The sequence below is a fragment of the Crinia signifera genome, chromosome 6 (assembly GCF_055691185.1).
Source record: "Crinia signifera chromosome 6, ASM5569118v1, whole genome shotgun sequence".
NCBI lineage: Eukaryota > Metazoa > Chordata > Amphibia > Anura > Myobatrachidae > Crinia > Crinia signifera.
Genome location: NC_139222.1, coordinates 219,020,047 through 219,033,579, shown reverse-complemented (window position 1 = coordinate 219,033,579; position 13,533 = coordinate 219,020,047). Strand labels below are relative to the sequence as shown.

At 43.8% G+C, this 13,533-nt stretch overlaps 1 protein-coding gene across 2 annotated transcripts in view; it reads left to right on the top strand.

Annotated features, from left to right (window-relative positions):
* Positions 1-13,533, top strand: part of LOC146008971 (beta-microseminoprotein-like) — a 50,353-nt gene that overhangs the window by 23,550 nt on the left and 13,270 nt on the right. For both annotated transcript variants that reach the window (XM_083148851.1, XM_083148850.1), the window contains exons 2-3: positions 4,309-4,408; positions 10,365-10,470. In XM_083148851.1, the coding sequence (XP_083004977.1) occupies positions 4,309-4,408; positions 10,365-10,470 (206 nt within the window). The remainder of the gene's footprint in view (positions 1-4,308; positions 4,409-10,364; positions 10,471-13,533) is intronic.

Below are 13,533 nucleotides of genomic sequence, written 5' to 3'. Positions count from 1 at the left end.
GCTGCTTGTACATCCATATTGCACAGCGATGCGCATAAGATGCATTTGTACAGTACATGACCTATTTTGACAGGTCAAAGTATATTTTGCAATTGAAAGTTACAAATAATTTGAAAAATGTTTGTTTGTTACAAATGTACCTAATTGTGTACTTGTAAGTGAACGTAAACATTGTTGAATAGAATTTATGACATCCCCCCCCCCCAAAAAAAAAAATCCATCTCTATATTTGTCTGACTTTCTAACTCGGCCGCCATTACGTCCCTGTCTGCAACTGTTACATTACAGGTTGAACAGCGATTACTCGGCATAGTCTGTTCCAGCACTGGGCTGGATTACCAAAATTTGACGGATTATCGGTGGTACCTTCAGAAAGCAGAGAGTCCCCATCAGTGTGACCTCCGTAGTACCAATCCGCAGCTTGTCTTGTGCGTGCAGATAATCCAAGCTCCCACAGACTCCCATAGTCCCTTCTACATCTAACAACCTATCAATACTAATTTCCCGCTGGCACCTGATGTGTCCGGATTAAAGGAGATTCCGGACCACCGGTTGCTGGAAAATCAGCGGTGTACCTGCATATGGTGCATTCCGGTTGTCTTAAAAAATTCAGATGCTTCCTACTCTAAAAATACCATCAGAAGTCAGAGCCGATTTGCATTTGGAGTGTTACATTGGCCGAGTTCTGGTAAACAGTTGACATTCTAACGTTGACTTTGAGCAACTTTTACCTGTCGACTAAAATTAGCTTCCATTACATCCCGGACAATATCATAAAACCCATAACATCACAAGTCAAATAAATAAGATAATGAACAATTAAATAAAGTAAAACAAGATGGGGTCAATAAAACTGTGCAAGGCAGTTGCCTACCAGTTCTGATACAATACATTCATAATCAACAATGAATACAAATAAAATAAATAATCCTAAAATCAGTATAATAATATCACCACCCTTAGTAAGGGATTCAGTATTGAATCCCAGCGGTCGGGATCCCGGCGTTCAGAATCCCGACGCCGGAATCCCGACAGCCGAAATGCCGACAAGGGGGGGACGTGGATCGCCCCCCCTTGCGGGCTCGCTGCGCTCGCCACGCAGCGGGCCCGGTGCCTCGCTACGCTCGGCACACTAGTTTATTCTCCCTCCAGGGGTGTCGTGGACACCCCAGGAGGGAGAATGTGTCGGCATTTCGGCGGTCGGGATTCCGGCGTCGGGATTCTGAACGCCGGGATCCCGACTGCTGGGATTTTAACTGCATCCCTCAGTAAGCCCAGCAGATAACTTACTTGGTTTCACAGACCCTTCAGGACAGTGCCGATCTGTTTCTCCCAGCTGCTGTTGCTCACAACCTGTGGCGCAGCTTTCTCTAGAGATCACAAATGGGGATGGGTGTGTCTGCTTAAATCAGTGTCAATATCCCAGCTCTTAGGTGCTTCTAAATAGGTCTTTAATGCATTTCCCCTCCTGCAGTAAGCGTCAGCGGCTTCTTCAGAGAGAGTGTCTATACACACTCTCTCTAAAGAAGCAGTCAGTCCTCACTCTACCTTCCCAAAGTCTCCCTGCAATGGGAGGGAGGGGTGTAGCGGGACCCAGGCCCACTCCGGGACCCAACATGCCCGGGCCTGGGTAAAGAGGACCCATGCCCCCTCTCGGCGCCACTTTAGATATTTTGACCTTATTCACAGACATACAGTACTGGGTGTACACATACAGTGACGAGCTCATGATATTTTGGCCATTTGAGCAAAATGCCAATATATGTATTACTTAGCATGTACCAGACTGATACCACTTTCACTTCGCTAAGCCGGGTTTTGACAATTAACCTGGGCCACCCATTATACACAAGGTAACCCTGGTTTAACCCTTCTTATAACCCGGGTTGAGATGCTGGGTTGGTTGACCCAGGATATTCAGTTTGGTCCTTTCACACCGCACAACAACAAAGGTCGACCCCGACCCGGATTATAGGTGCAGTGTGAAAGAGGTAAAGCAATAAGATGTTTATTGCCCTACCTCTTTACTTTCACAGTCACACCTCCCAGCACCCATGTACTGCATACAGTACATGGATGAATTACAGCCAATAAATGATACACACACACACGCTGCTCAAAGATTGACGGTATACAGCGATTAATCGGCAAACTTCATTATGCCGGTATACCTGTTCAAGCACTGCACTTATTTCTTTTTTTATGTAGCTGCGGCTCTGAATCCCAATCACTGTGGCCAGCAGTGATCGTACGACCCACAGCATCCACACTCCCCACCTGGTGGCTGCTTGCTGGACAAAATTTTCCATCATGTGATCTCTGTAGCAATGCTGCTGGACTGGCAGGTGGCTCTGTGGTATATGTACAATGATACACCATTCTTAAACAGTCATTACTGTATTAAGGGATCAATAGCACCCAGTAAATTTTGGGCATGTACTATATGTTTACCAGTCCCTTGGTCTGGCTGTTTCATAACGGTTATGTGTCTGTCTATTTTCAACTAAGTATATCCTGCTGTTTCCACTACACCTCTAACCTAAAGGTTACTCAGATGTCTGATGATCAAACAGTCGATTGGTTGAAGCAGCAGCTCAAAGAAGCCTGCAATGGGTATTTTTTGTTACTCACGGGAGTCCTGTGGCATTTGCATATTTTCACACTGCCGCTACTTACAAAGATGAAGAGTTGGATTGGAGTGCTCAATAGATCTAAGATCTGCTTTGTAATGATAGCAGGGCCACCAAGAGCGGGAAGCAGCGACAGCCTAGCACACCCTGCTGTATGCGGTCTGGTGGGGAGGGTAGCAAGTGAACACCCCTGGTTGAGCGTTTACGTGCCCCCAATTCTAAACACAGCACTGCAAATACTTTTTTGTATTTTTTTCGAAGGGAGTTTGGTGAAATAGTCACTAGAATGCCCCCTTGTTTCAATGGAAAAGGGGATGATTCAACACCGTTCGGTAAGCAGCGATCATTCGCTGCTTACCGAGCGGTTTAATGCCGCCGAGCCAAACACCCACCACTGAATCCCCTCGGTACCATGCGAGAGGATGTGTTGGCAAATATGCGTCCGCTAGCAGGAGAAATCATTCGATGGTCGCCGACCATCAAATGCTTTCTCCTGCCTTCAGAGGAATAAAAGTCAGTAGAAATGGACGTTTATTTCCTCTGCAAATCCAGGAAGGCGGGCTCGGAGCTGACATCCAATGGGAATGCATTTTCATGGGGATGCCCTTAAATGCTGGACGTTCCCGAGGTCCAGCGCCATCACCGGTCTCTTCCCTCTCCCATTCTGTGTCGCAGGATCTGTTTGCACATGATAATCTGTACTTTGTGGCACAGGGTGCAGCTCCAACCACATCTGAATTAGGCCTGATGCTTTTAAATTTCAAGTTTAAAGAAAATATACCCTAAGGGGGTGATTCATGTTGGCTCAGTAAACAGAGAAAATCGCTGCTTATTGAGTGTTGAGACCATCGCCAAATCCCCTTGGTACCATGCGAGGGGATGTATTCACTAACATATCCCCTCATATGTGGTCGCTAGCAGGAGAAATAATTCAATGGGCGTCCACATAAGAACGCTGGGCGTTCCCATGGGAATACAGTCGAGCCGATGTCTGCCCCGTCTTATGCGATTTGCGAAGGAAATAAAAGTCAGTTCAGAATGACTTCACTTTCCAAACGCTGGGGAAATCATTCGATGGTCGCCTAATTCTCCTGCCTTTGGAAATAGAAGCCAAAAAACACTGGGTCCTGTGGTCCAGCCCCATTTCTGCCTTTGTCCGCCTCCTGCCCTCCCTCCCCGCAACGAACGGCCTGGCGAGTGTGTAAATCGCCACAGCAGTTTGGTGCTGGGGTTTGCGCATGCGCAGAAATGCACCATCATAATGGGCTAAATTTGGCCTCTTCTGATCGTTCAGGAATAAGTGTGAAAGCAGGAACAATTGCTTTATCTAGCAGCATGAGAACATTAACTAGAATCATTGGTCCTGAGCAGAGGAGGCTCCTACCTCGCCATAGGAGGGAGTCACTGGGAGTCAAAGTGAAGCCAGGTCAGACTCACATCCAGCATCTAGCTTCACTAAGACTGAGCAATGTTGCGGATTATCCTTGGGGGGGTAGCTACAGTCCTACAGACCATGGGTAAACAAAAAGGCACTGGTACTGTGTATTATTACATTTGTATCGGATTCCCTACACAGTGATTGTACAAAACATTTTTTTCTAAAACTCCAGTCTGACAATGTGAAGTCATTAAAATTACTTTTGTTTTTATTAGTATTTTTCTTTCATTTGAATTCTAGAAATATATTGCGGGTCTTGTGTTGAGTGCCGGAGTCCTTTTCACTGTGTGCAATGCCGCTTGCAAGACAGAACTTCCTAAAGAGGGTCAGGAAACAGAGGGTAAGTTTATACTGACAAATGAATGAGAATAATATTAAAGTGTACATAAATTACAGTACAATGCAATTTCAGACAAGTGCATGGTAGGGCCAGGGCCGGATTATAATGGAGGCACAAGGGGTCAGTGCCCCTGGGCCCCCCACTAGCTAGGGGCCCCCTGTGGTTGGCATGTATTTTTCAAAAAAATATATTTTTTTTTTCATTTATTTTTTAGCTTAAGGTTTTGTGCATGGGAGTGGGGTAGTGCTGCAGCTTCACCTACAGATGGGGCAGGTCCTATCTTGGCTGGGGATGGCGATGGTGATGCCAGCCGCCATCCCCCGCCAGCGCCATCTACATATCGAGAAGGGGATGCGCGCGCACGAGAGGCGCGCGCGTCCCCTTCCGACGGCGCTTCCAGACGCTCCCCCGGGTCACCGCCTGCTTGTCGGCGGTAACCTGGGGTCCCCGCACCCCCCCCCCTAACCCTGTCCGTCTCCCTGAGGCGGAGACATACAGGGTTCCCCACCGACGGAGATTGAGACGCGCACACGCGTCTCAGTCAGATGGTGAGGCAGGCCGCTGGCGGATCGCCAGCGTTGACGTTCTGGTGATTCGCCAGCAAGGAAGAGGCCTGCCCCATCTGTATCTGCCAATGTGACAATGATTAATGGTGCTGAGCATCGGGAGCCAAGGCACACTGATTGCACAAGTGTGCAGTGCATTACTGGGAGTTGACTAAGTCCCATGACACTTTAAACCAGAGGGCAGAGGCTGAGAGGTTTGTGCTAAGCTCTAATTGGTGGAGCTCATTACATGCCCATGGAGAACAGCAGCAGCAGCTTAGTCATGGGAGGGTTTTTAATCAAAGGCAGCACTAGGACTGTGAGGTCTCCTACAGAGTAAGGTGCAGAGGGACAAACTCAGGCTTTTCATATGGTATGTATTTATGTGTGTGTGTATGTATGTGTATATATATATATATATATATATATATATATATGTATATATGTATGTGCAGTTACCCATTGACCAAGTTTATACTGTACTGCCTTTACTCTGTGTTTTGACAGTATAATATTCTCCCATGCAGTGTGCGGCCAGTAATGACAAGTGCAAGGGGGCCCCCTGGCTAAAGTACCCCGGGCCCCCCGAAGGCTTAATCTGGCACTGGGTAGGGCAGTGGGCAGGGCTGAGCACTGGGCTGTAAAAGCCCATTAAAAAAAGCTATATAAGTGGCACCTATAGAAGTGCCTCAGTGACTGGGACATGCTTTTTGCCTATATCAAAGCATGCCCCTGTCACTGAAGCAGATGTGATTGGGCAATCACATCTGCCTCAGTGACAGGGGTGTGCTTTCATATAGGCAGAGAGCATGTCTCAGTCACTGAGGAATTTCCAGTGCCATTTCTACAAACAGATGTCCACTGACTTCTCCAGTGCTCCTGCCGCTGGGCCGCCAGTTCTGCTGCAACCTGCTGGCTCCTCTCCGCCTGCTTTCTCATCGATGATGACTGTTGCTGTTGCCTTCTGCTGTCACAGTATATAATAGGCAGTGGCGCCGGCAGCTGGGGTCAACGGCCTTAACACTCCCACAGTTTACTCCTTCTGGCAGTAAAGCAGATCTCAGTGCAGTATGGGACATGGGAAGCAGCATGTAAACTGCTCTTGCCTCAGCTCTGCCTCCAAGGAGATCTGGAGCACCACCAAACCCCACTCTGAGGCATAGCCCAACGCTCCTCCTGGAGAAAGAGTCCATGTTTGCCTCTTGCATCCAGGGCACGGTGTACACACTGTCCAACTCACCGGACACCCTGAAAGACAGCTGCCCAGGATCGACAACCTGCATGGCTCAATGGAGTGTATGAGCTTCATAGCCAGCAAGGCCCAGGTCCTGGTCATCAATATTGGGGGCACCATCGGATTGCCTGAATGAAGGTGAAGTTGCAATGTGTGCTTGGGTAGGTAAGTTATTGCCTGTCCTGTGCATCTACCTTGACCCATACACTGTATTCTATGGAGTGGGGCTGTCCGGTGCCCACTGATTTTTTTTTTTTGTAAGGGGGGAGGGGGGGGGTCACTGTCACCCAATTCTAATACTATTGTATTAATAACTGTTGATGAAATTATGTAATGTTTTTTTCATATGATGCCAGCATATGTAATTTTGGTCTGTAATGGTCATTTATTTATTTATTAACAGTTTCTTATATAGCACACACATATTCCGCAGCGCTGTACAGAGAATATTCAAACATTCACATCAGTCCCTGCCCCAGTGGAGCTTACAATCTATATTCCCTACCAAATGTACATGCAAAACACAGACATTCTATGGTTCATTTGTTGGAAGCCAATTACCCTACCAGTATATTTTTGGATTGTGGGAGGAAACTGGAGTACCCGAAGTAAACCCACACAAACACGGGGAGAATATACAAACTCCGCACAGTAAGGGCTAATGTGGGAATAGAACCCATGACCTCAGCGCTGTGAGGCAGTAATGCTAACCATTACACCGTCTGTAATGCCCATTTAGGGCAACATTTTAAACAAAATAAAATTCAGTATAGTTAAAATTAACTTGCCACCTCACATTTCTCATATGCAGATACCAGAAAAAGCCAATATGGGCAGAAGGCAATTATATAATGAAAATTCACTACTGTTATTAATAAATGTACTGTTACTTCCACATTTGATTGTTCAGCACATCATACCTACCATCATTGCAAGTGACGCTGAGCGATATGTTGGTCTGATCCATCTAACCAGACAGCATAATGCCCAGTGTGTACCTCATTTTAGAATGGGAAACTTTTAACTGCTCACCTCCTGCACAAATGTTTAATTAATGTATTTATGTTTTTTTTTTTTTTTAATAACTGAACATTTGAGATAGTTTTACTAAGATGTGAAATACACTTCACAGGTCATGTTGCTATGGGCAACCAATCACATCCTGTCTACCTTCTATCTATCTTCTAGAGGGTGGTAAATAAATAAGTAGTTTCTGATTGGTTGCCCATAGCAACATGACCCGTGAAGTGTATTTCACATCTTAGCAAATTTAACCCATTGTATTTGTTGATTGACATGGGTAGACTTTGTTAAGGAATTGTGTGTCTGTGCCCACTATTGTGGCATTTTGTACAAGGGGTACTAATGTATGATGTAACATGTATAAGGGGAACTACAATATGGTGCAATATGAATTATAGTGGTGTAATCTGAATAAGCTTCTGCTACTGTGCAGCATACTTTGAATTGGAGGCAATATTCTGTGTCCACACACTTTCCTTGTAAGAGCACATCCCTTTTTGCGGCTGTTACGTGTATTTATGAATTATTGGTGGGTGCCGAACACCCTAGCACCTTGATGTGTACATAGTTACTGAGGACTTCTGCAATGGAAATTTGGTAGCTTAAAAATAATAGGTACCGTATATGTGTACAGACATGAGTTAGACCCGTAGTGCAGAACTGGCATTTTACTGTGTCATTCTGTCTGTTTCATAAAACCGTAGGGAGCAACATTTAAAAATTTAGGAGTGCCAGAATGAGAGATTATTTTGCCCCCCAACCTATAAAAATGTTCCGACGTCCATGATAGTAACCAATGTGCTGTCCCTGTTGCAGCTGCTGAGGTGAGTGCCTCCACTCATATATATATCATACCCCTGGTGCAGCGACGGAGCCCGCACAACAGCCTGCAGAGACCACATCATGCCTGTTGAGTACAGTGGCACTGACAGCCCAAGCTGTCAGCCACCACCAGTGTAGCGCTGCTGATTGTGCATGTAATAATGGCCTGTGTACAGGAGAGGATTCCTCTCTTTAACAGATGTTTCAGGCACTGCAGGGAGTCAGGCACAGTCTATTTAGTGTTCACAACCCGGCGCTGGCTCCACCAAGCCAGAGCCTCACCAACCACTACATGTCACTGGCTCTAATAGAGCTTCTGCTTTAGTCCTGTTTGATAAAACTTGCCCTGTCTGTACCTGCTCATAGTAAGCTTCTGTTTGTCTTGTGTATAAACTGCTGTATTATTGTGTCCTTTATGTAACTGCTCTTATTGAGCTTCTATGTGGAATCGGATATACCTGTGCTTACGTGTCAATAAATCTGCTACTCTGCTACTGGCACTCTTCCCCAGTCTGGTCCATGTACCTATATGTTTGTGTCGCTATTAGCGGCTATTCCACTTCCAGAGCCTGTCTGTCTGCCGCAGTGGTCCTGTACCAGTCGCACATGGTAGTGTGCTAAAGTTATTGTGTGTCTGGTCCTTCCTACTGTGTCCCAGTCTAACTCCAGTCCTTTATTTGCCTTGCCCAGCCTCCTGTAGCAGCTTTGTCCAACTTAAGACCTGGTGTTACCCCAACACCTGGTGGTTACGTTATGTTGTACCATGGAGCAGAACAATTAACACAAATCAATAGTTACATTGCTTTAATCACTTTGGGAAATGATAAGTAAGTAATTTTAATTTATATAGCGCACTTTCTCCAACAGGACTCAAGGCACTTTACAGACATTAAACAACAATGCACATAATACAGAGGATGTTGGTGGTACAGTAACAGACAAATCACAGACAAACGAAAGCCTTGAGCACACAGTAAGCATAATGCAGGATTGGTGCAGCATTTTGGATAATCATTTCCATGGGTTGTGTACTCCACCCTGACAAGGTACCAAGTGCGGCAGCCATTTTAGGCACTCTGCGTAGGATTACCCTGGGTGGAATAGATTACCCATAAAAGAAATTACCCAAAATGGGTGATTTCAATGTATACTCAGGTCCATGTATTTTTCATCCCATCCACAAGTGCACTACATGAGGCAGCCATGGTGGGCACACTACGAAGGTTACAATGTAAGATGGCCAAGCCATACAAGGAAGACAATGGAAAAAGGGGATTGGTGGTATCTGTGTGCACAATTTTAGCTGTAATGTTATTAGCAGCCCTCTGTTGACCGGAAAAAGAGCAAAAACTCCCAATGTTTGGTGTAGCAAATCTAAGAAGAAATGGTCAGCAGAGATGGCGCATATAACAGTGCAGTGGATATGCTATAAATGATCTGGACCCAGTTCAGGGCACTATGATCTCCAGAATAACAATTTTATTTCACATAACAATAAAAACAAGAAAAACGTTTTCATACAAAAGTGCAAATGCAGTTTTATAATGCAATTGAATGCATACAAACATCTGAACGGGGGCAATCAATGTCTTTATCTCACCGTTCTGAGGTGGTGCGGTGGGCTGTGGTGCTATATGATGGTAAGTCCCGGGATAGCAAAGGGTGCGCACCACCGCACAGGCTTGAATAGAGACAAAGGTAGATGGTCACAAAGTCCTCCCGTCAGCGTGATGGCATCCTGATAACATGTTTCGGAAAATATTCCTTCTTCAGATGTGTGAGTTGAGGCCACATGATGTTCCTGAGTTTTGTGGTTTTAATGCATTCCTTCAGAAGTAATATTGGTTTGTTGTTTACCTTCTGGTTTCCTTTGGTAGAACGCCGGTATAACGCTGCTAATAATTTAAAGCTGACCCTTTATAACTAGACCCTTCTTATACTAGATCCCTAGCGTCCTGAAGGACTGGCGTCCCAAGCTATACTGAATATATCAGCCAAAAGAAACATATGTGCATCCTGATTTAACTGCCCTTCCCAATACACCTCCCCCACCAGCAAAAGGTGCTGATCAGACATAAGAGATGTAAGATCAGTGACACTATCCCACTATTTCTAAGTTCTCGACATAGCACAGATATAAAATCACAATAGCAGCTTTATACAGTTTTAAATCAATAGTCTGCAGTAGATTTCTGACATTTGATTAATTACCCAATATGTCAGCAACAAAGGTAATATAAGATTATATTAACTTTCCCACACATTTTACAATGATCATGATTTTGTATACATGAATGGTTTCTAAAGTTTTGTTAATATATTTTGTTTCCAGGATGTTTCAAGGGTGGTGAATACCATGTAGTTGGCAGCTCATGGAGGACAGAAAGTTGTCTGGATTGTAGCTGCTCTCTAGGTGGAGAAATAAGATGTTGCACAGCGTAAGATGAATCTTTTCAAATATATATATATTTTTTTATATTGATATTGATTCAAATGCCCCAATTACAACCATGGCTTAAGAATGACCGAATGCAGCATCCAAAAAAAACCCAACAAAATAGAAAAATAATTGTAACACATTGACTCAGATCAAATACAGGATATAAATCTGGGGTAGAGAAAAGGGGGCATGGCGGGTGGTGAGAGATGATCAACATGTTTGAGTGGAACAGCCTAGGTATTAGGTACTGTAGATCACAAATATAAAAGGAGGTTGGTTTATTGGTCAGTAGGCGAAAGGTCAGTGTTTTTCCTTCTCCCTAACTCCTTCTCGCTAACTTAAACTAAAGACACCAAATTTTCTACCATCCTGATAATTTTTCCAGTGTTATCTGCAGCTTTGAGTAATTTTTATCCATGTTGCTATTAAAAAAAATAGGAAAACAAGTACAAAGTCAGTAAAGCGCTCCCCAAACACACCATGTGAAGAATACAATAAAAAATACTGTCCCTTTTTAGGAGATTTTCAGCTCTCAAAGCGGCGTATAAATACTGTAAAAAAAGCCTTGGCTTTATGCAGACCATCCAGCAAGCATATTGCCAAGGGGAGATACACCACAATTTAGTGCAGATGGTTATGGCAATTGGAGTATTATATAGATTTCAGGAACACTCACAAGCTAGCTGTGTATATAATAGCATTCAGAGATATCCCACTGGCAAAACAGCAATTTCCTCAATGCAGGATGTCATCACATGTAAAAATTAAGAGAGAGTGATGGTGCAGATCAGTTAGACAAAACACCTTTTAATTTCACAATTACACTCACATATAGAAGACAAGATAAAAAGCGTATGTGGTATCCCAAAGGCAAACACTGGAACTGGGTGTCACCGATCCGTCCCTGGAGAGAAAAGATGTTGATTTCACTGACCCTCCGGAAAGGTCAGACTCCGGAAACAGGGGGAACGTCCAGTCAGTCAGGCTTAGGGTCCACAAAGTCCTGGTAAGCGCCAAACGCGTTTTGGATAAACCTTTCTCAATGGCGTATCCCAGGAAGTCCAGAGGCCGCTATTTATGTGCCTGTTGATTGCTGTCCATAAGCGGCACCTGCCGCTGTATAATTGTGCACCTTACGTTTCCAAGATGGCGGTGCGTTCCAAATACCCGGAAGCCCCGGGTTTTTGCGTTCCACCGCTTTGCATGTGCTTTATTGTAACGCACATAACAATCTAGGTAGGAAATACAATATGTAAGTATCCATTCTCTGTAAATACATACATAATAAGGTGCTAGGTGCAGGTTATGATTCTTTTAGCAGCAATTAAGGATCGATTGGTATAAAATATATATCATCTTAAAATATATATTAACCCCTTACCGACGCAGCCTGTTTTTGCCTTACTGACAGAGCCCTTTTTTTCAAATCTGACATGTATCACTTAAGTGGGGATAACTTTTTTTTGCTTTTACTTATCCCAGTGATTTTGAGATTGTTTTCTCGTGACACATTGTACTTCAAGTTAGTGGTAAATTTTGGTCGATACAGTCTGTGTTTTTTTGTGAAAAATACCAAAATGTCGTAAAAAAATAGAAAATTTAGCAATTTTCAAAATGTTAAATTTTCTGCTTGTGAGACAAATAATCATAGCACTCAAAATAGTTAATAACTAACATAGACCATATGTCTACTTTATGTTTCCATCATTATTTCAACCTCCTTTTAATTTTTTTGGACACTAGGAGGCTTAAAATATGAATAGCAAATTCTCAAATTTTCAAGAAAATTTCAAACACTGATTTTTTTAGGGACCAGTTCAGTTCTGATGTGACTTTGAGGGACTTGTATGTGAGACACCCCCATAAATGATGTCATTTCAAAAACTGCACCCCTCACAGTATTCAAAACAGCATTTTGGAAGTTTGTTAACCCTTTAGGTGTTTCCCAGGAATTAAAACAAAGTGTAGGTGAAATTTCAAAATTTAATTTTTTTTGCAGATTTTCAATTTTAATACATTTTTCTAAGGAACACAGTAGATTTTACTAGAGAAATGTGACTAAAAATTGATTCCCCCAATTCTTTTGTTTTCATAAATATCCTATATGTGGCCCTAGTGTGCACGTTGACCAAACCACAGGCTTCATAATAGAAGGAGCACCTACTTGATTTTGGAGCCTCCTTTTTATGAGATTATTTTTTAGGCACCATGTAGGTTTCTAGGCACCATAAGATGCTAAAAGTTAGGAACCCCCCCACAAGTGACCCCATTTTGCAAACTACACCCCTCATGGAATTCATCTAGGGGTATAGTGTACATTTCAAACCCCCAGGGGTTTCACCAATTGTGGTACAACTGGGCTGTGAAAATGAAAAATTACATTTTTTACACAAAAATGCAGTTCTGGCTCAAAATTTTTCATTTTCAGAAGGTATGAAGGAGAAAAAGCACCCCAAAATCTGTGCCCCAATTTCTCCCGAGTACGGCAATGCCTCACATGTGACCAAAAAATACCATTTGGGTGCATGGCAGGACTCAGAAGGGAAGGAGTGATTTTTGGATTTTGCAGCACAGATTCTGGTGGAATGAATGGTGGGTGCTATGTTGCATTAGCAAGACCCCCGAAGCACCAATACAGTGGAACCCCCCCACAAGTGACCCCATTTTGCAAACTAAACCCCTCAGGGAATTCATCTAGGGGTATAGTGTACATTTCAAACCCCCAGGGGTTTCACCAATTGTGGTACAACTGGGCTGTGAAAATGAAAAATTACATTTTTTTACACAAAAATGCAGTTCTGGCTCAAAATTTTTCATTTTCACAAGGAATGAAGGAGACAAAGCACCCCAAAATCTGTGCCCCAATTTCTCCCGAGTACGGCAATGCCTCATATGTGACCAAAAAATACCATTTGGGTGCATGGCAGGACTCAGAAGGGAAGGAGTGATTTTTGGATTTTGCAGCACAGATTCTGGTGGAATGAATGGTGGGTGCTATGTCGCATTAGCAAGACCCCCGAAGCACCAATACAGTGGAACCCCCCCCCACAAGTGACCCCAT